Source organism: Cryptomeria japonica, chromosome 10, assembly GCF_030272615.1.
Source record: "Cryptomeria japonica chromosome 10, Sugi_1.0, whole genome shotgun sequence".
NCBI lineage: Eukaryota > Viridiplantae > Streptophyta > Pinopsida > Cupressales > Cupressaceae > Cryptomeria > Cryptomeria japonica.
In genome coordinates, this window is record NC_081414.1 from 265,742,843 (window position 1) to 265,769,573 (window position 26,731).

At 37.2% G+C, this 26,731-nt stretch overlaps 1 protein-coding gene across 5 annotated transcripts in view; it reads right to left on the reverse strand.

Moving 5' to 3' along the window:
- LOC131039133 (Holliday junction resolvase MOC1, chloroplastic) overlaps positions 1-26,731 on the reverse strand; it is a 155,318-nt gene that overhangs the window by 24,903 nt on the left and 103,684 nt on the right. For 3 of the 5 annotated variants that reach the window (XM_057971791.2, XM_057971794.2, XM_057971790.2), the window contains one exon: positions 16,455-16,527. The exons of 1 other annotated variant lie outside the window; for it this stretch is intronic. In XM_057971791.2, the coding sequence (XP_057827774.1) occupies positions 16,455-16,527 (73 nt within the window). Of the gene's footprint in view, positions 1-16,454; positions 16,528-17,602; positions 17,776-26,731 lie in introns of those variants that run through there. One more of the 5 variants, XM_057971793.2, reaches the window with a different exon arrangement.

Below are 26,731 nucleotides of genomic sequence, written 5' to 3' on the forward strand. Positions count from 1 at the left end.
GTGACGGGAAAGCAACAACTAGGATGCACAAAACCCAAGGCAATTCTAGAAATGGTGTTTTAGCTGAATATTCTGATTTGCAACTGTTGGAGAGTTCTCCAAATGCCACACCAATGTAGGAGAATTATTGTCTCTCCAATACGCTTCCAACGAGCCCTCACCCAAAAACGATGCACTCAACACGTAGATAGCTATGAGCAAAATACACTTCCAGCCAACACACACCAGCAACACCAAGAAAAACACAGCAGCACACAACTCTTCACTAACACACCCAAAAATCACCAAATAGCTCACAACTTCGAACCACAGCTAGGAGTGATGTCTCACACTCGAAACCGGAAGGAAAGATCTAGGAGGTATTCACCCTCGAAGAAGTTTGGAGTCATTCCGATAGCATAACAATATATTTTCGTTGGATAACCAAATGAGGAGCCAGTCACCTGTTTATATAGATTTTCAAGTCTGGAATTCAAATTAAATTGCCTCCAAATTCCCCTCATTCAAACTGCATTTCATTTCATGTGGTGGACCCAAGAATGGCGCCCACTTCCCAAGTCCAAAAATCACGCCTAGGAGGAGGGTCCACGATTTGGCATGATATAACTTTAAGTATATAAAAATAAAGTCTCCTTATAACCATTAAATAATTCGCCCAGGTAAGACTTAGGAAAAATATCACTTTTTGCACAATTCCCCATAACATCAATCAATAATAAAATAATTAAATAATAACCTTAGGATAAGGAATAATATTTAATTAAATCGCTTGTAACTCCAGTACTGATTATCAACAAAATCCGAATGAGGCTGAGCAATGAGGATCACTGCACTGTGCTGGATCAGGACCAATTCTAGGACTGCCACAAAAATAGAATGTCCAAACTACCACATACTAAAAATAGTAAGTCATAAAATAATGCTCTGAAAATCGTGATCTTCGCAACCAGAGAAAGAGCTTGGTGAGCTTAGCAACTTTGCACCATCCTGATGGCCAAACCCTAACTTACTAAAAATAGTAAGTTCACAATCCATCCTTGACAAGCTTGGTCGAAACTCCAAAGAACATGGAAACCCTAATTTACCCTTCCACATAGCCTACGGGTCTCCAGAATAGGCCAATGCACCACTGAATGCATCATCACAAGGAAGGGGACATTACAAAAACCTCCTATAAAACCAAAGAAGATACTCAAAGGATCTATGATAGCTAGTCTAAACTTTGTGCATTAACAAGTCTTGGCTGGAAAAGAAATGACCCTAGGGAAAAGTGCCATAGTATCTGTTGCGTCCATACTTCAAAGAAGAATATGGTGATATCATCCTACTGCTGAATAGAGTAATGGGCAGCCCCATGGTGCACCATTCGAGACATGGATGTACTACTTCATAGATGAAATTACCTCGGGAGTCAAGTTGTTCAATTGGTCTTGCATAATCAGCAATAATCTTCATGAACAATTGATAAATTTGGAGAAGACAAAGACATTCTACATGATCTCCTACATTATCTACTCATTGGCCAGAAATTTTAGATATTTTGGACTGATCTACAAAGGCATAGTTGGAAATGGAGAAAATGAATTCAAGTCTTATGACTGTTATCCTCAACTACAACTTAACGAGAAAACCCACTTCAAGCGAGTGAATGATGCATTCCTGATGTACAGCACAAGAACATTACAAGGAGGAACTCACCAAAGGTTATCTCCTGAAGCCAAAAGCTTGATCAACAAGTATGGATCCTGGTTTATCCAGTTTCCAAAATTACATACATAAGAGTCCAAGGTTTTGACGATCGTCCTTACCGACTTACAATCTATCCAACCAACAAGATGGTCCTACTTGAAGTTCTCCGACAACTTGACACATATCAAAGCTTCAAAAGAATAAGGCAAAAGGCAGCAATTACTTTTCGATTATTTATTGGAAATATGGAGGAGTCTTGTCCGACAACACAAGCAGTTGAAAGTGCCAGGCTAGAGATGTTGTGGTATCCCTTTACATTCTACCAGTCCACAGTTAACTATGATCCTCACAACAATATTGGATTAGTGAATGGAGAAAGATTCAAACATAGAGTGGGCATAGAGGATTATTGGACAAATGCTGCAGATGAATTTGATATAAGGAAAAGACTGTGGTCCAGACTGCTAGTAAGCATGATCAGAACGACTGAACCATTCCTTGTGCCGGATCAGCTGGAAGATAATACAGAATATACTCAACCTAACTTTGATGAGCATGCAACTCTTTCTCCTATCAAATGGTCCGAACCAGAGCATGCAGACTTGCCCACCTTGATGTGGCCAGTTATGAAATATTCCAGGTGGTGGATTGATCAACAAAGTCATCGATTAAGACAGAGAAATATGATCTTGACTTATGACCTGATGGGTGAAGCAAAAGGATATTCTTCAAATGAGGAAGCAACTCAAAGTGCCAAACCAATTGAAAGTGCTAAAAAGGAAGGGAAGGCAGTTGTGAATGAAGGACCTGCTCAGAAGAAACAAAGGCTAGAACCATCTCGTTCTACCGCATCAGCAAACATAAATGATATATTGGCCATTGATAAGTCATTGGCAGAGATGGAAATTCTTTGGCCAGTTCACAAAGAAAACGTAGAGTCAATCCATCAAGAAGATGAACAGCCTCCGTCTCCTACTGAAATAGAAGTATTGGAATCAGACAATGAAATGGATGTTGGGGAAGGTGAACTTCAAGAAGGAATGATTTCCACCCTTCGGGATATCATGTGTGAAAAAGGCAATCAAGAAGTGGAAGGCATTGAGCAGCCCACTATTCTTGATTGGTTGAAGGAAAGATTGAAAATAAAGAGACAAGAAATAGACAAGAAATAGAAGTTCAAGAAGAGGATGATAAGGCAGATTTCTTGGCCAAACTAGAACAGGTTGCCACAAAGAAGCCAGCCAGAAGGTTTTCCACCATCCAGAGAGATGAAGCCATCTGCAAGATAGTGCAAATTGTTGTGTCAAAAAGTGAACAAGACGAAAGGAGATATTGGTCCCCATGAATATGAAATCATTGCAATCAGTTTAGGACCAACTAACAAGAGGCAGGACACTGAAGACTTGGATAATTCAGTTGCTTCCATGAAGACAAGAGTGGACAAGGAAATAGAAAAGAAGAAGGAATATAAGAAAGAAGTTGAACACCTAAGAGAATACATTCAGCACTTGATTAAGCCACTTAACCAAGCCAATCCAGAAGCTCCTCCACTCTTGAATCCACAAGAAACAGTCAAAAGTTCTAAGGAAGAAGCAGTAACATCCAAAGAGACCAAGGCATGGATGGAAAGCACAAGTAAAGAGGCAGCCACATTTGTGGAAATGTTAGCATTAACATATGAACAAACCTCTTCTTTACTTTCCAGAATTGCAAATATGGCGGAAGCATGGGCCGACCTTCAAGATATCCAAGAAAGAATGATTCCATGCCTTAGAGAATTGAAGGGAGTTTCAAACCAAGAACTAATTGATGAAAATGTAATAGAAGCAGGAGCTGCATATGACTTCAACGGTTGAAACTAGACATTGGTTGCACACAGTCAAGTCTTGGAGAAAGTGACGGCAGATGTTGACAGAGCTGAAGAGCAGATAAAAGAAATTCAAGACAAGCTAGAAAAGGAAACTATTCGAGAGAAGGATACGAAGTTAGAAAACCTGAAGGACAAGACACAGAAAATCTTCTCCACCGGACCAGTCCTGAAGCAAAATGTGGCTAAGGCATCGAACCTCCTGTCCATCAGAGATGCTTTCCAAAAACAGGAATTAGATTGGGAAATCACTTTTGTTGTATGTGCAGATGATTTGAAAGGATTAGATTTCAGAGTAAGCGTGTTGCTACATGTCACAATGGAAGAGGTTGATCAGATTGTGTCCAAGTTCATTGAACTTTCTGCCTCTCAGCAGGAGAAGGGAGTGCAATACTAAAAAATAGTACCTTGTGCCATTTGTCTTGCATGCATTGGATATTAATTTTATTTTGGGAAACTCTAATTAGGGTTAGGTTGTCTTAATCTCAACCATTGATCTTAGATCGATCTCGACCTTTCATTTGTTTTCAGAAACTCTATATAAACTCATTCTCTCATTTCATTTCAATGTGGAGAGATTTATGAAATTGTTGCGTAGAGCTACTTGGATAATAAAAAGTTCATTATCAGTATTGTTTTGAATTGTTATTGTTATCAAGTGGTTGCATGGTTGCATATTTTCTTCAACACTTAGAATAGATTTTCTTTAAGTAATTTTCTTCGAAGTTGTTAGATGAATGAAGGATTGATAGTTTAGATTGGTGAAATTTTGCTCATACTTTTTTTGGATGGATGATTTTCATTCAATGTGTAAAGTTAGCCTCAACTTTTGATGTGGATGCTTAACTTCTACTTGGAGTAATATTGTTCAATTGTTGGTATTATCCATAAGTGTGAAAATCTTAAGCACAACCCTAGAAGATTGCACCCGCTTTGCATAGTTGTCCAAGTATGGCGAAACAAAGTGTCGTTACCAGTTTCACCCAGTCTACACCGTCTCTTGAGTTCTTATCAATAGTTAGAATCCCTAAAGCCTTATCCTTTTTATCCTTTTTTGAAATCCCAAACCAGAAAATCCAAAAACAAAGAGCATTTATTGATAAATTCGCCTACGTCTATCTTGTGAATGATACTAGTTGTCAAGTGTAAGTCCCCCTTGTATTTCAGAACACACTACCAAAGAAGCTATCCACATAAAGTCACCCGTTCGCACATATAGACCTTGGAGTCGCCTTGTGGTCTTTCTCGCAATCTTGGCACAAGTAATGATTTTGTTTAGGAGAGGATAGAGTATCTTTGGATATTTTATTCTAATGTTTGATATATGATAAAACGTACACCAACACAACTATATGTGGCCCCTAAATCTACCAAACCCACAACCATTTTGTTGTTACTAATTGCTTCTACATTACACTAACTACTAAATCTCTATTTCAACCTATAAAATTGAACCTCATCCTAAAGAGTCCCAAACAACAATATGGAGTTGCAAGACTCCCATCTTTTGCACGTTTTCACCATGGCCATCCACATGGATTGTTCAATCCAACCTCTTTCATTCTGAACAATCTTGGGCCCAATGATCTTGGCAACCACATGAAAAAACTCTTGGCTTTCCTTTTGACATTATGGATTCTTCATCCTTCGATGTTCCTTGTGACTTCTTGATGAGGATTTTCCAAAGCATAATTTCTTATTAGAACCCTACACATCTTTGGGCTTCTCATCCTTTCACAATGACCCCTTGTTGGGTTTAGTGCCAACTCCACCTCAATAGCCCTTGTTTGATTGACAATTGAAATCTAGCAAGTGATCTATAGCAGCTATTGTAGCAGTCAAGGTCTACAAATTTTGATGCCTTAGGTCCACATGAACCCATCGTCGCAGCCCTTTCATGAATAGAAACAAATGATCTACCTCAAATGTATCCTTGATCTCCAACATCCAGATTGAAAAGGACTTCATATAATCACATACCTTTCCCATCTACCTCAGCTCCATTAATTGAGTCCTTACGAGCCAAGTTGAATTCCCCAGATGAAACTATTGCCTAAGCACACCCTTAAGTTCCTCCCAATTATCAATCTTTGCCAACTGCTCCCCTCCTTTCAAACGCTTAACATTTCTACCATGGCTTTGCACTTTCAATTAGGAATGTTGAAACAATAATTAGAATGGCTTTATCTAAAAAGCCATATAAGTTGGAAAAGTACTCATCCATGTCCCATAAGAAATTCTCCAACACTTTGTCATCCCACTGACCACGTACATATCTAGCTCTTTTTCCTTTGGTGCTGCGAAGAAACCTACCTAAGCGAGTAGCAACTTGACGAAATCCAAACCCAAATCTTCCTATAACGATTTCCTCTCTAGAGAACACATAATAATTGCAACATTGAGATAAGAAATCTTAACTTCCAAGGTATCCACTCTTTGATTCAAATCAAAGGCCTCAAGTCTTGTCAACTGAACATTAATTTCTTTATACCTTTGAACAGTTCAAGGAATATCTTGCTGGCAGCCTCATCCAATGTGTGTATCATCAAAGTCTTCTTGTTCTAAATCCTAACCCTTCATGCTCTTAACATCTGTTCCGTGGGCCATGACTTCTCCACAAAGTTGAATAAGTGTCCAAGAACAAAACAAACAAAATGGTATACAGCCATTAACATAGCTCTAATAACTACTATCATGAGGCCACAGCTTTAACCTCACATGCCATCAACCTTACGGACACTTAACTCACCTTAAAGGACTGAGTTCATCTGCTAAGATGGACTGCACCTCATTTTTTAGTCCTATGAACTATTCCACTTCCAACAACACTTAAATTTAAAACACACAACAATGCACATGACAAATTCACTTTGGGCAACTATAGCTTCTTTATTGATTCCAGAATTAAGCCCTCAACTGATTGTAACAAAGTCCACTATATGATCAAATGCTATCCCACAAACCCTACAAATCTGAGTTGAGCTCTACCGAAAAATGATCAAACACTATACAAGGAAACGCAAATACCCCAAGGAACCTTTAGCTCTCCATATAGAAATCCAAAATCAAATTTGGAACTCACTACTTTCATGCCAAATAGGTATCTCATAAACATGCTCATATGATGTCTCACAAAATGCTCTTGTTCGCACAATGCAATGTTTTTGCACTGCTCTTACAAAATATGATTACAGCTAACTTGATCACATAATTGAATACCTCGCTTTATATATGCTTGGAAATTCCATCCACAGTCTTCAGCTTGTCCAAGTTTCTATGTAAAACAGTTATGGATGAATACATGTAGCCAACAATCCTGTTTGACAACACACCACTAAGATGGTTCTGAATATTTGATGTTGCTCAAATTATACAATGCACAACAATTTCAATCCACAAGATATCTCAACCTCCTTTTATCTCAGCACAAGTCCAACTCAAGTCCAAAAAATTAAATGCTAAACTTAGTAACTGCACCAAGTGCTAAGGCGAAGCCATCTTGCATCATTCCATGAATCCCCACACAATCCCAATGCAGCTTTGTTTTCCAGCCCCTCAAATTGCGTCACATCCCCAAGTATATCTCTGGAACTCACGTTGCCATTCATTTGAATAATCCACTACTTAAGGTCATGTGCCTTGGAGCTCAAAGCCCCTTATACTTAGAGCATCAAGTTGTGAGGCCAATTTATATCAGTGTCATCAGTATCTCAATGCCACCATTTGAGTTTAGAGGACTGAAAATAATTTTGTTTCCTTCAAAACTTTTGATGAACAGACAAACAATGACCAAGAGTGGTGATCCCATGAAAACCTTCTTTCTCTTAATAAAATTTACCTTCAAAACTTAAATATGTAAACCTTACACAAAACACAACAATCTTTGTAGTTTTATTATTTGTCATTTCACCAATGTTCAGCGGCCATGTCCTCAAGGATTGGGCTGACATCCCAACTTCTTGACAACTAGTGTAATTAACGAAACATCTCCTTTTCTCAGGAATGGAAAAACTACTCTGTTTGGTGCATAAAAAAAATTAATATGTAAGATTTTAAAAAATAAATGCTAAAACAACCTAAAACACTAAAAGTGAGAGGTTTGTCATTGCAAACTCCATTGTATTTACTTTTTATATTTCAACTATTTTTTATTTATTTAATTTCCCTTAATAGTTATCTCCCCATTGTCAACAAAAATCAGGTTGACTTTTGACATTCCTATGCCTATAATGCTCAAAGACACGATGATCCTCGCTCATTGCATTTATGGCCTCATCCAAGAGAATTTTGCGGGCAATGAGACTACATCAAAATTTACAAGTTCATCTTGTTCCAACCTCAATCCCTTTATTTTGAAATTCTAAATATGCAACTGTCTTCCGATGAAATGTTCCAAATTCTTTGCTGCATAGCTAAGTTATGTATGGAAGAATTGATCACATCTACTAAAGATCCTAGAGGCATACCAAGTATATGTATTTTTGGAACTTCATATATTTTGGGCATAACAAATACAAACACTTAAGTTTGTTGCTCAGACATGATACTTCCATAAGCTTTCTCCCCCTTCAAAAACAAATTATTTAATGTGTCTTTTTGTGCCTAAGTTTAGGTAGCGCTATTAACAAAGTGCTCTTTCATTTTCTCTACTTATTTCCATAGTTAAAACCCATCATCATGTTTCCCTCATCTGCCTTCAGCAGGATAAGTTCTTTATTTATCCTTTGATGGGTCATATGTTCAGACCCAAAGCATTTAGGATTGTTGTTTCTTCTGAACCCAAGTCTTTCCAGAAATTCTGCTATTATTTAACTCTATTAATACTTTAATTTTTTTATGCTTGATTCTCTGCCTTAATGATCTTGCATTTCGGTGGATTGGACTTTCTAATTATTGTGGGGCAGTCTTGCATAATTTTCTTACAATATTCATCAGTAAATTTTCATAATCCTCAATGCTGACAATCAGCTTTCATTGTTGATCTTTTGATAGGAAATAGTAAAGCCTAAAACTTTCTGGCGTATGCTTAGTATTAGCCCATCAAGTGTTTGCGTGCATAGTTTTACAACATTGTCAAAGTTATTCCATTCTCTCACTGCAACCCTCTTAAGTATTAAGTTTAAGCTCCAAACTTTGTTACAGGTAGTAATATTATTATTAATTTAATTCTGAGACTTATTCTAAATTGTTTGTTGTTGGTGATGATAATGAGAGGGGTCTTGGAGGATGATTGGATAATCCATGGCAAGGGAACAAAAATAAAATTATTCTGACTAAAAGAATTAACCTGGCTAGAGGGAAAATTATAAACACAGGAAAACCAGAGAAACTACTGAAGCTCATTATTTATGTTACTTATTAGAGAGTTAATAGGTGAATTGGAAAGAGTTTAAAGATGTGTGCACTAAATCGTCTATCTCTGACAACAAAACTTCATTAATAGCTAGTACTTATACGATAGTTTGAAGACTATCCAAGTACTCTGCAAAACTCTGCAAACTCTCGAGTGCCTGAGCTGACCGGGTCAAGTTGACCAGACTCCCATGCCAAGTCTGGCCGAGTCTTGGAGAGTACTCGGACGAGTCCTGCTCCAAGACTCTCCAAGTCTTAGACAGACTCCCGACTCTTGAGCTCAGACACTTCTATATGGTGCTTGGACATAACAACCATGCTTTTTTAAATGAAATTTCAACTTTGTTTGGTTATTTTTTGCTCTTATTTGCCTATTTCACCCAATGAAACTTCAACACAGCAAGAAGATGATTTGAGAAGATGTTTAAGGATTCAAACTTTCTCAAATCGTCAAACAAAAGCAGCAGAGATGGATTCAATGGAGGAAAACAAAGATACTTTTGAAGAAACAATCTATCATCATTTTGATATTGACTTGCCTTCTAGTTCAAGGCTTGAAAAATTAAGTTACACTAGGAGGGTAAAGATGCAGATGTAGATTGTATTTGGTTGATTTTTTCACTTTGACATATCATCGTATGTTAGTATAATGTTGTTATACATGTATTATTTTTTATTTTTTATTTATTTATTATACATGTAATGTTTTGTTTTTTGGTTTCTTTTTAGTTTAAATAGGGATTTTTTGGTTAAGTTACAAGTAAACTTGTAGTTCTCTTCAAAAAACCCTACTTTAATGGTTTTTACATGTAATAGGGATTTTAAACCCCTATTACATATGTGCAAGTAAATTATGACTTGTTGTAGGGGTTTTATTTCCCCTTTACAAGTGCATAAAACTTGCATCTCTCTCCAAAAATCCCGATTTTGCCTTGTAAGTGAAAAAGTGACAATTTAAAACTTGCACTTTGGTCTAAAAAACCCGAATTTGCTCATAAAGTGCATTTTTGACAATTTTAAACTTGCATTTTGTTCCAAAAAACCCGAATTTGGCTTTGTTGAGGAAAAACTGAAAATTAGAACTTGTCATATCTTCTAAAAAACCCAATTTTCACTTATGCAAATTCGAACTTGTCTTTGTCTCCTAAAAACCTGATTTTCATTTGGAAGCAAATTTGTTGAAGTTTTCAAGTGATTTTTGTGGAGATCTTCTAGGAAGGAGAGGCATTTTGGATTTCACCCTATTCTTATGCATTTGTAAACACTTATCACGCCAATTGGGGTTTGCATTTACTGATTTTTTGGTCTAAATCAGCAACCACATGTTTCTTTGAAGCCACATTTTGGGGGATCAAGACTCCACGAAGTTGCAATCTCCTAGTTCATTTTTACCTCTCTTACCTAGGCGTGAAGTTTGTGACAAGTTTCAGTCATTTACTGAGCCATTCAAGAAGGTTTTAATGCCACATTTTTCTCCACGTGACCCTCCTTTGGCTGTGTTTTGAAAGGATTTGATGCCATTTCTCCATCTCCTCCTTAGGCGTTTTGCTTTAACTCTCAAGGGTGTGCTCTCTCATTGGCATTTTGGCCCTCCAAATTTGGGATTGCTGCCACGTTTTTCAGTTTGTGGCATTTTTGTAAAAACGTTACAAGGGTTTAGCATTGCGGATTGCTTCTATTTATTGGTTTTTCTTCTTCTTTCCAAAAATTGGTTGCATCTTTTGGAGAAGAATTTTCAGATTCATTCAAGGTATGTTCTCCTTTCTTTTTTGTTTCATTTTATTATTTTCTTATTTTCTTAGTTGCATTTTTGTAAATATGGTGTTCTTCCCCCAAAAATCGGTTTTTGTGAGAGAGATCTTCCCCTTGGTATGCAATTTTTGAATTGCATTGTTCTTCCCCGAATTTCCTCTTTACTTGTATTCGGGATTTTTAATTCCGATTACAAGTTCGCTGGAAATTTTTGTTCTTCCCTTACGGTTAAGGAATTTAACCATTTTTGGTTAAAATTCCAAGTTGAAAAGTGTGAAATATCCCCCCTTTCAAATTCAGGTTTTAAAAATTGAATTACATGTTGAAAAGTTCTTCCCATTTTCATGAAAATGACATTCCCAGATTTTCCTATTTCTATCCATTCATGTTTCCCATATCCGTACTTTTCATTTCCGTCATTTTCTGCAAGTCAAATTCTCATTTTCCATCCATTTCTCCATTTGCAAATTTACAAGTGTACTTGCATTTAGGTTTTAAAACCCCGATTGCATGTATGTTCTTTCCAACTTGTATACTTGCAAAAATTTCCCCAAGATCCGAAATTGGTCAAAGTCAAGATTTTCCCATTTATATATATTTCCCCTCTTCCTCTCACAAAATCGTGAAGTTCAAGAATCGAAGTTTTTCCCATTTGAATTCCCATTTGAAGAAGGAAGAACGATATTTGTAGCTGACTATGATGTTGCCTTAACTCTTTTAAGTCTTCGTCACAGTATTCCAGGATCACAATCAATGTCAGATTTGCCGACATCTCCAGCTTCAAAAAAGATGAAGTACAAATATGACAAATATCAAAACGAGGTAGCACCTTCCCAAGTTTCTTCCCCTTTGGATCGTATCAGAGATACGGAAATAGGGCACGTGGATATGTCGAAATTTGTCAAGAGGGTGGAAGATCCACAAGATAATAACATGCAGCAGCTGTTGGTCAGCCATATCCACCATGCATCTTCTTTCCCGGTGGCTGCCCTAGAACCTGAGTTTGTTCTCGCCTGCACCCATCATTTTGACAAAGAGACAAGAGTCATCAAAAATGATGATGGCGAAGCTATAATCCGTCTTGATGCAGATACGATCGAGAACGTCTTCAGAATACCTCCTGCACCTGTTTACATGGAAATCTCCAAAGAAAGTTCAGCAGAGTATTACGTGAAGAGGGAAAAAGATTGCAAGCGACATATCAATAGGTGGATCCAAGAGCCACGAGCCTCCTTCTCAAGGTGGGCGAAATTGTACCGCTGCGATTTCAAATGGGAGATAGGAGACACCATAACCCTTCTCAGCAGGATGATGGGCCTCGAGTATTCTAATGTCTTTGAGCCATGGATGTACCAGTTCATCATGTTCATAAGGTAGTCTCATCACATTTCATGGGGAGAAGTCATCAACGATGTCTTGTGTGAACAACTTGCAGCATTCCCTACCACCATGACTTTCTTCATGAATTCGTATTCGGTATACTTGGCAGCATCACTTAGACACTTTCCAAGTCTTTCTACCAAGGGTGATCGCTCACTTATACCAGTTTGGGAATATTATGACTAGTTGCCGTTGAGACCCAGCAGACTGCATTTTAGAAGAGTCCAAGATGCATTCTTCGGATATTTCATGTGTCAGTTTGACAGAACTCTTAGAAACAAAAGAGTATCAGATGAGGCATGGGAAAGGGTGTGCGAATATGGATGTTTGTTTCTACAATTCCCCACCTTCACCTATATGAGAATTGGATGCTATGGTGGTCAGCCATATATGCTTCCTAGATACCCGGCTGACAAGATCATTCTTATGGAGTTGGGAAGACGGATCATGGCTGTCCACACTTTCTAGTCTACTAGACACAAGGTTGGAATGGGGATCTCTACCACAAATCCATTGAAAATTGGCCAGTATTCCCTTGTCACATTTGTGAAAGCTAAGGCCATGGAGACTGAATTGCGGGAAATCAAGCTCAAAAAGTTTAAACCTAGAGTTGATTTTGATTACAGGGGTATGAAGGAGAAGATCAAGAAATCCTTTATGCACGTGCATCGCATTGAAGACATTTGGGTAGATCTTTGTACAGAAGCCGAAGTTCTGAAGATGGATTACTGCAGGCTCACTATTGAGCAAATTGTTGATTTGAACTTGGTGGATATCCCACAAGGGATGATTGATGATGGACACATACTTGATCCGGAATACATTTCGCAGAGGGTTGAGGAAGCTCCACTTCCTTTGATCCAATGGTCACACAAAGAGTGCATATCCATCCTTGAGAGATTTCACCCTATCTTGGCTAACACTAACGCATGGTTGAAAAATAATGTTGTTAGACTTATAAAAATCAAGGTTGGAAAAGAAGATGATTCTACAGAGCCCCTTGGACGTAATTCTGAGATTCAAGTTGACAACAAGGAAGGTGTGTCATCTTCGGGCACAAGAATCAAGTTGCGAGTTAGTCGGGCAGTAGTGCTTCCTCCTGACGAGACGACAGTTCGTGGGAAGGAAAAATCACAATTTTATGTTCAGGTGATCGATCTCGATAATCCAGAAGAAGGGCAGCAATCTAATGATGCTCCTAAGTCTCCAGTTTCAGACTCGCCTCATGAGATCATTCCTCCAGTTGCCATTGAGACGCCTCTTTCTCCTCCTGATCTGCTTGTGGATGAATCTCCTCAGAATGCTATTCCCATTTCAGCATACGAGCCATCTCCTGATCATCAACAAGAGACTGTGTTGGAAATTTCTAAGGATATTCCTACTTGCATCCGGTTATCAGAAATTGATACTTCCACTTCTGATTTTGAAGAATTTATGAGGCAATCTGCTTGCCCATTGGTAACTGAGCAAAACGTGGTCGCTGTCCAAACAAATATTCCTCCCAAGATGACCACGGTGATTCAAACAGAAACTGCTTCTCCTTTGCCTACAGCTGCTACTGAAGGGGAGTTGATGACTTTGCCTCCATGGCTTAGCTCTTTTACTCCGAAAAAGAAGAAGCAAGAAATCTCACCTGATGCCTTTGACTACCAACAACTGAAACAGTCCAGATCCAAAGTTGTTAAGAAAGCCAAGACTATCTCTAGAGTAACTGTTGACAGCAACAAGATGAAGGTAGCTGAAATTGTGGAACCTATTGTAGATAAGCCACTTAAAGAAATGTCAGTTGCTGATTATAAGGTTACAAGGATAGAGTTAGGCAAACAAACGCATGAGGTCATTAAACATGATACTCAGTTTTCTGTAGCTTCGCTGGTACAAAGGTGTGACGAACTTCTAGCAAAGAAAGACAAGCTAGAAGAGGAAAACCGACAACTTATGGCAGTCGTTCGTAAAATCACAAAACCTGCTACTGAAGGGAGTAACTCCATAGGTTCTTCTGGTTCCCAAGAATCAATTCGTGGAGTGGAAAGGGTTGCTCAGAAGGTACAAGCACTAGATTCCTGGGTTGATCAGTTTCATGATCTATGAACACAGGTAATGAAAGACATTTTTCAGATGATGTCTAAGTTAGAGACCATTGAGGAGAAACTAGATCAAACTTCTGATACTTTCAAAAAGAATCTGGAAAGTGTTGAAAAAAGTTTGACAATCTGGCATACCATGCCCCAACAACAGCTGAGTGTTTTGCAGAAGCATGCTATCATCTCTTCCAACGTCATGTACTTGGAATTTGAAGAGCTCCTAGAAAACAAGGCCCTTGTTCTTAAATCCCTCATTGAGGAGATCGGTGGTGCAAAGAGATTTCGGGGTGAAGTTTTCCAAGATATTGTCTCACATTGTGAAAAGGCCTCTTGCAACATAGTAAGTCAGGATGGAGAGCTGATTCCAGAAGAAGAAGTACTTGCTGATTTATAGATGAGGATTCATAATGAATGGAGGAGCGAACAATCCTCGGTCGCTTCAATTCAGATATTGATGAAACACCAAGCCTTTTTGCATGAAATCCAATCTATCCTGGATAAAAACAACTCTGTGCTCCTCCGGTGTCATGACACTATTGTGAAGACCATGGTTGTTGCCAAGAACACCTATGAACCGAATCCCGAGGAACTACAAACAAGCATCCAGAAGTTTAAAGGATTCAAGTCTTCACATAATGCAACTTAAGTGTTTTTCAACACTTGGTTGTATTTTTCCACTTTTGTAATCTTTAGTTGTAATTTTGTCTTGACAAGTTACATGTAAAATTATTTTTTGTAAAATGCAAGTTACACATTACTTGCACTTTTGTAATTACATGTAAGGCATCTACAAGTTGTGTCCAATTAGGACTGTAGTTGGAATAAGTCTTAGTTAGTTATTGAATAAGTCTTGGTGGTTGAGAGAATCTCTCAAGTTAGTTAGGATCCTCCCACCTTTTTCTCAAGGCTCCTCTTCTATAAATACTTGAAGGTTCTATTGTAATCTTTATCTTTTGGAGAGCAAGCAAAAAACTTTGCCAAATTTACAGCAAAGAAGTCTTTGAGCTTTCATGTGTAAATTCAAGAATTGAAAGGAATAGAAGGAAATTGCTCAAGCTTTGAGTCTTTGTGCTACATTCCTGAGTTAGTGTTCTATATTATCTTTCTTGCAAGCGTTCCTAAAGAGCTTAATCACATCTAATTTGCAGTCTTTGTGCTACAAGTAGTTGAGTTTAATATAGATTAAAATAAATATTTTGTTGAGAGAAGCTGCAAGTCTTTGTGCTTTCACTTGTTCTTAGGAGAATTTAGGAGTAGATTTTGTGGGAAATAGCTGTGAGTCTTTGAGCTTACACTACTTCTCATTGTTTTAAAGAAGCAAAGAATAGTGTTTTTCAGTCTTTGAGCTGTCATAACTTGTTCTTTATAGCATTAGTGTGGAAAAGGGTAGAGATAGGACTTCACATAATCAAGTCTTTGAGCTTGATATTGTCGTTCTGTCCCGAAGGAAGTGACGGAAGTCTTTGCGCTTTCAGGAAACTTCATTTCCTTTCTCTCATTTCATTTGAAAGTGGTTATTGTTGTTTATATTCAATTGCTATCATTTTCTGTGAAGAGAAAAGGATATTGTCTTTCTTGAAAGAAGAAGAAAGATTGTTGTCCCATCCTATTTATTTTCAAAGTTGTAGTTAGATAGGGGGAGCCTTCCCTTAATTAGGAGAGTTTTACTCATGTGCTGTGGTTGAAACCACAATTTTGTATATTTCCCCAAGTGTACAAAATTTTCAACCAACACATCTTGTTTGTGCACATTTTCATTCCTTCTCGACATTAAAATGTTTTGCTTTAGTTAACAATCTAGATCTAATTAATTCAAAAATAACAATCCTTGAATTAAAATGATTCTTATCGATAGTAAATTCATTCATATAAGAACAATTAATATTCTCTCATTTTCAAAAGTTCAACTAGACAATCTAGTTATGTTTTCCACCATTTCTAATATTTTGAGTCATAACATTTTCTACTTTTTAATGCCAATAGTCCAACAGAAAAAGTATCCAGAAAAGACTAAACATTAGCCATATTTTTTCTACATGATAGCTACAGGTCCAATAGCATCGCATAGCCCTTAGCTCAAAACTATCTAGGATTCCTAACTCAAACAAATAACAATGATATTTTAAAAACTCTCCTAAAAGTAATCTATTGAAGGAACGGCAGACATTTATGTATGGTACAATTAACCTTTCCCTCTTAACAGTAGTGCATTTTAGCATTTTCTTGTTATCCAGCAAAAAGTTCAGTTAACAATAATTAATATTACAATTCCTCCAAAATCCATCCTCATAGCCGACATGTAAACAGAATAAGGTGTAGCAACAACTTACCATGATCTTTCTTTCTCTTCAATTGAGGAGATAGATAGGGAAATAAATTACACGCAATAAACCTGCTGTCATCCTGTGTCAATCAACGTGCTTGTATTAATTTTCTGTGTTTTGTATTTTGCAGTTCCTTAATATATTTTATCAACTTTTAAAAATGATTTTTCTCTCATTTTCATGCTTACAATCATCCACCAATTCTATAACTTTTGGATCATTATGTCATTTTCTACATGTACTTCAATTAAAAAATTCTTATGAATAGAGCAAAAACACTAACCTAAATTGGTGAGCACACAATTTGGGCCTTGATATTTTTCTATATGCTAATGATGCATTAAGGTTACGAGACAATCATTAACAGGAGTTTGAAATTTAGTGTATAATTAAACATCACTCATGGGTTCAAGTACAAATGTCAATGTCGTTTAACAATCAACATACATTCTCTCCCTCTAACGTCTCATTAGCTATGTACAGTAGTAAATTCTTGTAAGAATCCCTCCTAATGAGCACAGTATTCAATTAATTGTGCTCATCATTTACAATATTTGTACTTTTGTTTTGTAATTGTGAAGTAGTCAAGTTTGTTTCCTGGTTAATCTTACAGGCATAAACCCTATAGAATATTTTCTAGAAAATGCGTTATGTAAGGGTGCAAAAGCAGTCAAGGGGATAGCCATTATCCAAAGACAAGCAGCGTTCATACAACTGTTTTAAGATTGATTTAATATCAACAATGTAGAAATACCAAAAGCATAAAAAAGATATGAATTTAAGGAAGCTTGAATATCTTGTAAATTTGAAAATTCCCAGTTAAGATAGCACAAACTGGAAGATGTGGAAAGAACTTGGTAGAATTTGTTTGCTCAAAGAAATGATTTGTGAAGGTCTTCTAAAGCTAAAGAAGTGTTTTTTCCATATGAAGTGGAATGACGCTAAAAACACTGCAATATTAAGGTAATACTTAACATTTAGTCATTAGACATGAAAAAAAAAGAAGCTGATTATGTTTATGCCTTCTAGAAGTATTTTGTGATTCATATTACATAATGATAAATTTCAAACATCAAAAATTGGCAAATGAGGTTGACTTAGGTTTTAAGTTTATTATCATTTCAAAATTGTCATAGGCAGTCATCATTCTGAAACACTTGTACTGTCAAGTAAATATGACACTACATGTCGAGTAATAGGATGGAATCTTCTTGATTTGAAAAGGTGGATAGATAGACATGAGACCAACAATAGAAGTATATCCCCATTTGAATCCATTCAAGCTGGGCATGGTTAAATCATTTCACAGGAGGCTTCTTCTGCAACGCTTCATGAAATATCACAGAAGAAATTACTAAGTATAACTGTGTGGTCTAGTCAGATTCTCTGTAAAAAAAACTAGAAAAACAACAGAACAAAGAATTAAAAAAGTTCAATAAAAAAAACTATAAGCATGTCCAAGTGAAGGTGGAACAACAGAACTATTTATCACATCAACCTGCTTTCCAATGGCAGAAGAAAAGGATTATTATTCTACATTTTTGACAAGTGCACAAAAACTAGATACTTGTAAATCAGGGAAAAAGACAAACATTTAATTCCTGTGATTCATCAATACCTTGAAAATCATATAGTCAGAATATGCATGTGGGTTAGAGCCCCTATCTAGGTAAAAGCTTTATGTACTAACTAAAATCAAACAAGTTATTCAGAATGGGAATGGATCAGTTCAAAAGTGCACTGGTTATCAGTTCAATAATATGTTCATCAAACTATAGGTGGCACATCCTGACAATATATTTAATTTCAAACATAAACGAAAGACTCAACTCAGATTCACGAATCTGACCCAAGCCCCAGTATGGCCAAAAGTCCATACAGACAATGGAGTGGAACCCAACTAGTACTCAAATAATCTTCATAAATGCCATTGAGACTCAGGGTGGCCCCAGAAGACTGAGAATCTGAGCGGCGAGATGCAATCTATGTCAATTAAAAATCTCAATATGGATATTATAATAAAGCCCACCACATAAATCCAGCCTTCAATTTGCACTTTTAAGTCAAATGTGTCATCCAAAGTCTGAATGTTTCAAGTGCGCTTTGTAATATATTTAATCCTAACCCTCCATCCACTATGAGATTCATTAATGTTAAAACTTCAACCCAGCCTGTCCATGTGAAATGCTGCAGGACCACCAAGCGTTGACCATTATGGCAGCAGCAAAACTGACTATCTAGTCCTTGATGTCATGCTGTAAATGTATGTCAATTTACAATTCAAGGTGCAAGTTATATTCAAGGTTGTTTTTTTCTTTCAAGTATATATTGTTTCTCAATATAATGAATCTGATTTTGTTTATTGCAGGTGGAGAGAGAGCATTTATATTTTCTATGTGTTCTCCACAACATATCATCAGGTATATATATCATGGAGGGAACCGATCAAGTGGTACCTTGATCGATCATGTCCCTTGGACATGACCGACCAAGATACCCCTTGGTCGTGTCCCTCCTTAACCGATTGCTGCAATCGGTGTCATCACATATACAAAAGAACCGAAGTCACTTCGGTTATTAATATAATTAATCCGATGATAATCGGTGGCAATATCAATCGGTGTTAATATTAATCCGTGGTTACTATTAATCGGTTTAAACCCGATAACATAAGTTAGTTGGTTTATCAATTTATCCCAATAACATTAGTTAGTCGGTGAAATGCATTAAACCTGATGGTTATGAACTCGGTGGCTATTAAAGTGATAACCCGATAATGAATCGGGAGGGTTAGAATAAGGCCCGATCATTATCGGTTTATCAGTCTAATAGTTTGCATGAGTAACGTAATTGACTGTAACAGAATAAGGAGAGCAATTATAGATAAAGGAATAATCATTTGAGATCTAGATTTCTCTATCGATGAGATAGATGATTGAATGGGAGACTTCATTTATCTCCCATTCAATCATTTATCTTACCAAAGCTATTAAGTATCAACACTCCCTCTTAGCTTGGGAAGATGAATAACAGACAAAGTGTCTAGCATCAAATTTCTCTTGATGACCAGTATTCCTTATATAGCTTATAATCTCATTCTCCAAGGATTCATATCATTTGAATACATGACATGAAATATCATCAGAACATATGATACAAGTAACCATATCACCTAAACATGTGACATGGAGTATCACCTAAAAACGTGATACAAGAAATTCATCACCTTGTGATGATATGATATCACCTAAGCACGTGATATCAGTATTGTAAAACAAGCAATACTAAGGATTAACATTAGAGAATAATTTAAATTCTCAACAGACCCACATTGTGGTATGTGCACTAACATCTTTCCAAATGTTTTACCACAATCATAATCATGGCACATCCATGACATGTCAGAAATCACACATGATAACTAGTTTGATCATTATAAAATCGTCATCATATAATGTCTATATACAAGTGTTCGTTATCTAAGAGATCGTCACCTCTTAGAAATGAACACAGGGGGTTGAACCCATAAAAGTCCTAACACGACAAAGAAGTTTACACATTAAACATCTTATTGATATGTAAGTACAGATTACAAAGCAAATTACCTTTCTATCATACCCAAGCCTTTTCTGAAGTGTTCAACTTTTACTCTGGAAAGTGGTTTGGTAAGAATATCTGCTAACTGATCTCCTGTACAAATATATTCCAACTGAATCACATTCTTGTCTACCATATCTCGCACATAATGGTATGGAATCTAAATATGCTTGGATCTGTCATGGAACACTGAATTTACTGAAAATTTTATGCAGCTCTGGTTGTCACAATGGATAACAGTAGGTTTCATTGGTTCACTGAATAATCCTACAAGCAACTTCCTGAGCCATACTGCTTCTCGAGCAGCCATGGAAGCTGCAATGTATTTGGCCTCAGTGGAACTCTGTGCTACTGAAGACTGTTTTCTGCTGATCCAAGATATCATGGCTGAACCTAAACTAAAACAGCATCCTGAGGTGCTTTTCCTATCAGTCACACTTCCAGCCCAATCTGAATCTGTGAATCCGTGTAGATCTAGATCAACTCTCTCATATTTGAGACCAAAATTTAGAGTACCTTATAGATATCTCATAATGTGTTTTACTGCTATCAGGTGTATCTCCCTTGGCTCACACATAAACTGACTCAAAGCATTAACTACATAGTAGATATTTGGTCTTGTATTTACCAGATACATCAGAGACCCAATCATTTGCTTGTAGTGAGTAGGATCAGTGGGTTGTGACCCTGCTGCTGCTTCCTTAAGTTTAAGATGATTTGTTTCCATTCGAGAGGTCATGGGTCTGCAGTTTATCATTCCAAATCTCTTCAAAATGTCCAAGGTATACTTTCCTTGGTTTAGTATAATGCTATTAGAATTTTCCCATACTTCCAAGCCTAGGAAGTAATGAAGGAGTCCCAAGTCCTTCATGTCAAATTCTTTAGAAAGATCTTTCTTCCATTGATCTATAAGGTGATCTTCTCCTGTGATTAATAAATCATCAATATATAATCTCAATATTAGCATATCACCTTTGTTTTGCTTATAGTAGAGATTAGGGTCTACATCATTCTTAGAGAAGCCTACTTTTGAGAGATAAGTATCAATTCTTTCATACCAGGCCCTGGGAGCCTGTTTAAGCCCATAGAGGGCTTTCTTGAGTCTACACACATGAGACTCTGCATCATGAATCTCAAACCCTTCAGGTTGCTCTAGGTATACTTCTTCTGAGATCTCACCATTAAGGAATGTTGTCTTAACATCCATCTGATGAATTCTCCATCCCTTTGTTGTTGCAATACCTAAGACGGCTCTTACTGAGGTGCATTTGGCTACAGGTGCAAATGTTTCTTCATAATCAATTCCTTCCTTTTGAGAGAACCCTCTAGCTACAAATCTGGCCTTGTGTTTTTCAATACTGCCATCTGCAGCATGTTTGATCTTAAAAAGTCATTTGGAAGAAACAACAAATTTTCTACTTGGCCTTGACACAATTTCCCAAACATCATTCTTCATTATGGACTGACATTCCTCAGACATGGCATCCTTCCATATTTGATGTTTAAGTGCATCTGGTACACTGTTAGGTTCAACTTTTGAAAGATCATTTATAAGGGCAACATAGCTAATGAATTTGTTAGGCCTTTTGCTTTCTCTGAAGGTTCCTGAAGGAGCAGCATATTTTTGAGCTTCTTCTACAGTTTTGGTGGCCCATAGTGGTCTTTTCTTGAAATTTTCTCTAGGTGGGTTTTGAGTTTCACCTTCATTTTCCTCAAGACTCTCCCTCTGAAGCTCAGAAGCAGAGTCTTCATCTATGCTAGGGGTAGGGATATAGGCTTCAAGTTCTATTGAGCTTTGGGCTCTTTTGAAGCCTAAGTCTTCTTCAAAGATTACATACCTAATTAGTTCAATATTCCTCTGACCAAGTATATAGATTTTGTAGGCCTTGGAGGTTTCACTATATCCTACAAGTATTCCCCTTTTTCCAGAAGGCTCTAATTTTAATCTTTTCTCCTTAGGTACATGAATATAGACAGGGCACCCAAATATCCTAAGGTGGTTGATATCTGGCTTTGTTTTAGTAAAGACTTCCTCAGGGGTTTTATCTTCAACATGGGAGTGAGGACATCTGTTTTGTATATATACAGTAGTGCTGGTTGCTTCTGCTCAAAGATTGGTATTTAGATTCTGATCAAGAATCATGACTTTGGCAGCTTCTACAATTGTCCTATTTTTCCTCTCAGCTACCCCATTTTGTTGAGGATTATAACGTATAGTAAGCTCCCTCTTAATCCCAGCATTTTAACAAAAATCTTTAAACAAATCTGAGGTGTATTCCCCCCCATTGTCAGTTCTTAAGGTTTTAATTTTATTTCCTGAGTAGTTTTCTGTTAGTGATTTAAATTCCTTAAACCTATTAAGGATCTCTTCTGATTCTTTACATTTAATAAAGTAGATCCAAGTTTTCCTAGAGTAGTCATCAACAAATATTACATAATACAAAAATCCCCCTAAAGAAGGTACGAACATAGGTCCACATACATCAGAATGAACTAACTCTAAAACTTTGCTTGTTTTCCTAGTACTATATTGAAAAACACCCTTAGTTTTTTAACCTAGGGCACATCCCTTGCATGCCCCTGAATGATATTGCTTTAACTTAGGTAGACCTGTGACAAGGTTTCCCATTGATGATAAAGCTCTAAAATTCAAGTGACCTAGTCTTCTATGCCAAACTTCATTAGCATCTGTAGCTTCATGGATTAGGGCTAGGTTGGGCTCTGTGCATAGCTCATATAAGTAGCCTTATCTTTGACCAATGGTTTTAGCTTTCTTGATAGATCAATTCCTTGGCCAGGCCAACACTCTGTTGTCTATGAAAGTCACTCTGTAGCCATTATCCTCTAGTGCTGATATAGAGACTAGATTTCTCTTGATGCCTGGGACATATAGTACTCCTTTAAGTTGCAATGATATGCCTGACTTCAGTTTGATGGTGCAGGTTCCAACTCCTCTGACTGGATGTGTGGAGTCATCTCCGATAGTCACTTCCTCATCATTCTCCTCTATCATGGAGTCTAGCACTTCTCTAAACCCTGTAATGTGTCTGGATGAGCCATTGTCGATCACCCAGGAGTTAACCTTGTTTGATGCTTGGTTTGTAAGTGCTGAGTAGAGTACATACTTCTCGGAGTCGTCTTCCTTTTTAGATTTTCCTGCTTTGGCAAATGTGGCTTGTTGTTTGGTTCTTTCCAAACATTTTGCAACATAGTGTCCAAATTTGTCACACTTGTAACATTGAATATGTGAAAGATCCTTCTTGAAGATGTTCTTGCCATAACGTCCTTTCCTCTTCCTAAATTGTTTCTGCTTGCTTTTCTTATTGGAGTTTGTATTTAGAACTTGAAGATCTTCATCTATGTTCTTTTGTTTGATTCCTTTCTTATTTAACCTTGACTCTTCTTGGAGCCAGTGTGCCTTTAGCCTTTCAAACTTTGGAAATTTAGCCCTTGCACTGATGCCTTGGAGGAATGTTTCCCATATACTAGGCAACCCATCTAGAGCAATGAGTGTTAATTCTTTGCTTTGGATCTCATATCAAAGGGTCGCTAGCTCATCCCTTAGGGCTGATATCCGCATGAAGTAAGCATTGACCAACTCCCCTTTGATCAAAGCTATATGATTTATTTCTCTCTTTAAAGCCAAGGTTCTACTTGCATTGGATATCTCAAATGCATCTTCAAGTGCTTTGAACATGTTGTAGGTTGTTTCATGTTTCCTTATGATGGGCATAATATTATTCCTCACCCTATCAACTATGATTTTGATGGCCTTTTCGTTTCCCTCTATCCAAGTTGTTTTTGTCAGGTTCAGTCTTAGGTTCTGTAGTTTCAGTTTTTACAAATGATTCAACTTTATTTTCTCTTAGAATCATCTTAATTCTGAACTTCCATGCTAAGAAGTCATTGCCTCCTCTGAGTCTATCTTCGAATCTGATAGTGCTAGCCATTTGGAGAAATGTGATGTTGAATATATGCTTGTCTTGAATTTTACACAAAATTGAATACTCTCAGGTTCAATTTTAACTTGGCTCTGATACCATGTAAATGTATGTCAATTTACAATTCAAGGTGCAAGTTATATTCAAGGTTATTTTTTCTTTCAAGTATATATTATTTCTCAATATAATGAATCTGATTTTGTTTATTGCAGGTGGAGAGAGAGCATTTATATTTTCTCTGTGTTCTCCACAACATATCATCGGGTATATATATCATGGAGGGAACCGATCAAGTGGTACCTTGATCGATCATGTCCCTTGGACATGACCGACCAAGATACCCCTTGGTCGTGTCCCTCCTTAACCGATTGCTTAATCGATGTCATCACATATACAAAAGAGCCGAAGTCACTTCGGTTATTAATATAATTAATCCAATGATAATCGGTGGCAATATCAATCGGTGGCAATATCAATCGGTGTTAATATTAATCGGTGGTTACTATTAATCGGTTTAAACCCGATAACATAAGTTAGTTGGTTTATCAATTTATCCCAATAACATTAGTTAGTCGGTGAAATGCATTAAGCCCGATGGTTATAAACTCGGTGGCTATTAAAGTGATAACCCGATAGTGAATCGGGAGGGTTAGAATAAGGCCCGATCATTATCGGTTTATCAATCTAATAGTTTGCACTCGATCAGTTTGGATGAGTAACGTAATTGATTGTAACAGAATAAGGAGAGCAATTATAGATAAAGGAATAATCATTTGAGATCTGGATTTATCTATCGATGAGATAGATGATTGAATGGGAGACTTCATTTATCTCCCATTCAATCATTTATCTTACCAAAGCTATTAAGTATCAACACATGCCAATCTAGAAAATCTGATCTGTGTGCAGCTGCATAACTCCCAGCAAGACTTCAGCAGCACTCCGTAACTTAGATTATTTTGCATTTTCCAACTTCCAAGAGGCTTTTCATTGTATCTGCACATTGCTCATAATACATATTGCTTTGTGCTACTACACAAGCATCAATAGTCATTCACATAACCATGCAAGCACTTGTGCTTCTTTGTGCAGCATCGCACAAGTATCAACAGCCCTTCACACAACCACAGAGCCACTTGCACAGCTTTAAGAAGCACTTTGCACACTTTGCACCACACACAGTGGCCATTTGTACAGTCTTCAGGTATGTGTTGTGAGGAATTCACACATCACCCCATTGCAAATGGGGACCCCACTTTTCACTTCCTAGGTTGTGTTTGAGTCTTTCCTATTAATCTTTGCATTGAAGGGATAGAGTTTCTCAAGTAGCTAGAGGGTCATCAAGTCAGGTTGGTCTCCTTAGGGTGGAGTGAAGACAGTCGGTTGTGAGCATGAAGGTAGATCTAGGACTGCTTTGGATCATGCCCAGGTTTCTTGTGTTATCTGATCATATTTCTAGTTGCAAGGGCAAGCCTTGGTTGTTTGAATGGTGTCCTCCTTGAATTTCATTTACGACTTGTACCTTGCAGAAAAATTAAAGCAAACTTGCCTTAGACCCCGTCTTGTACCTTACTCAAGATTTACAACAAATTTTCAAGAATATGTCCTTGGAGAGGTCCAGGAGCGAAATTTTTATGAAGACATGTACCTTCCAAAGGTCCCAGAGCGAATTTCCTCCATAGGTGTTCTTAAGGGTTGAATTGATGATGCTTTCGTGCGGAGAAATTGAAAAACTGAAGGCTCAAATCAATGAGGTAGAAGACAGAGGAAGAAATTGAACTAAGGGTCAACTTAAAGCTATGTCCTTGGAGAGGTCCTAGAGCAAATTCCACCTACAAGTCTTGTCCTTCCTAAGGGTCCAGAGCGAGTCCTTATCCAAATGATGTACCTTGCAAAGGACATAGAGCGAATTTCTCCAAGTGAAGATCATTTCTTGCCCATCCATTTTTGTAAGACACTCTATATATACCTCCTTGTCTCTCATTTGTAAGAGAGTTTTTTAAGAATTGTTGGTACATGTTGCAGCTATTTGAATCTAAATCACTGTTCAATTGTTGGTGATTTGCTCTTCAAATGTTGTCTTTGCATTCATGGTTCTCAATTCCTCCAAGTTAGATTAGAATTTTAGATTAGAATTTGTTTTCATGTTTATTAGATTGAGTGAAAGATTTGTTGAATATATTTGTGTGGAATCGTTAATCCATACCACTAGCCTCTTGTCGCTGGTAAGTGTGCCTTGTGTGGTCGACTGGAAATTTGAGTAAGCTTAACTTCAATTATTACGCGTCCTTTGACAAGCATCAACTTGGATGGTGTCAACGTTTGATGGTGATAGTCTGAAAATCCTTGAGTATACCTTAGACAATTGCACTAAGCTTGTGTCAATACTTGTTTGTGAGACATTGCCTAGTTTGATTCCACTAAACTTGTTCATCATTTCCTACATTCCTAGGCCTAGAATAGATTTTCTGAACCCTATTCCTTCTACCCCTTTTTTAGTAAGAATTAATTCCAGAACTACATTGCTAAATCCTAAGTTGTCAGCATACCTATTCCACATATTTCATGATCAAAGAAGATAATCCTAACATTTGTGTAAGTCCCCAAGTGAACACAGCAATTTACATCGACCATTGAGTTACCCACTTGTCAAGACCTGACATGTAGAAATGTTGGAATCATTTTAGTTGATCCTACCCTTAGCATCTGAGGTGATTTTGTTCAAGAGAGGGAAAATTACTTTGG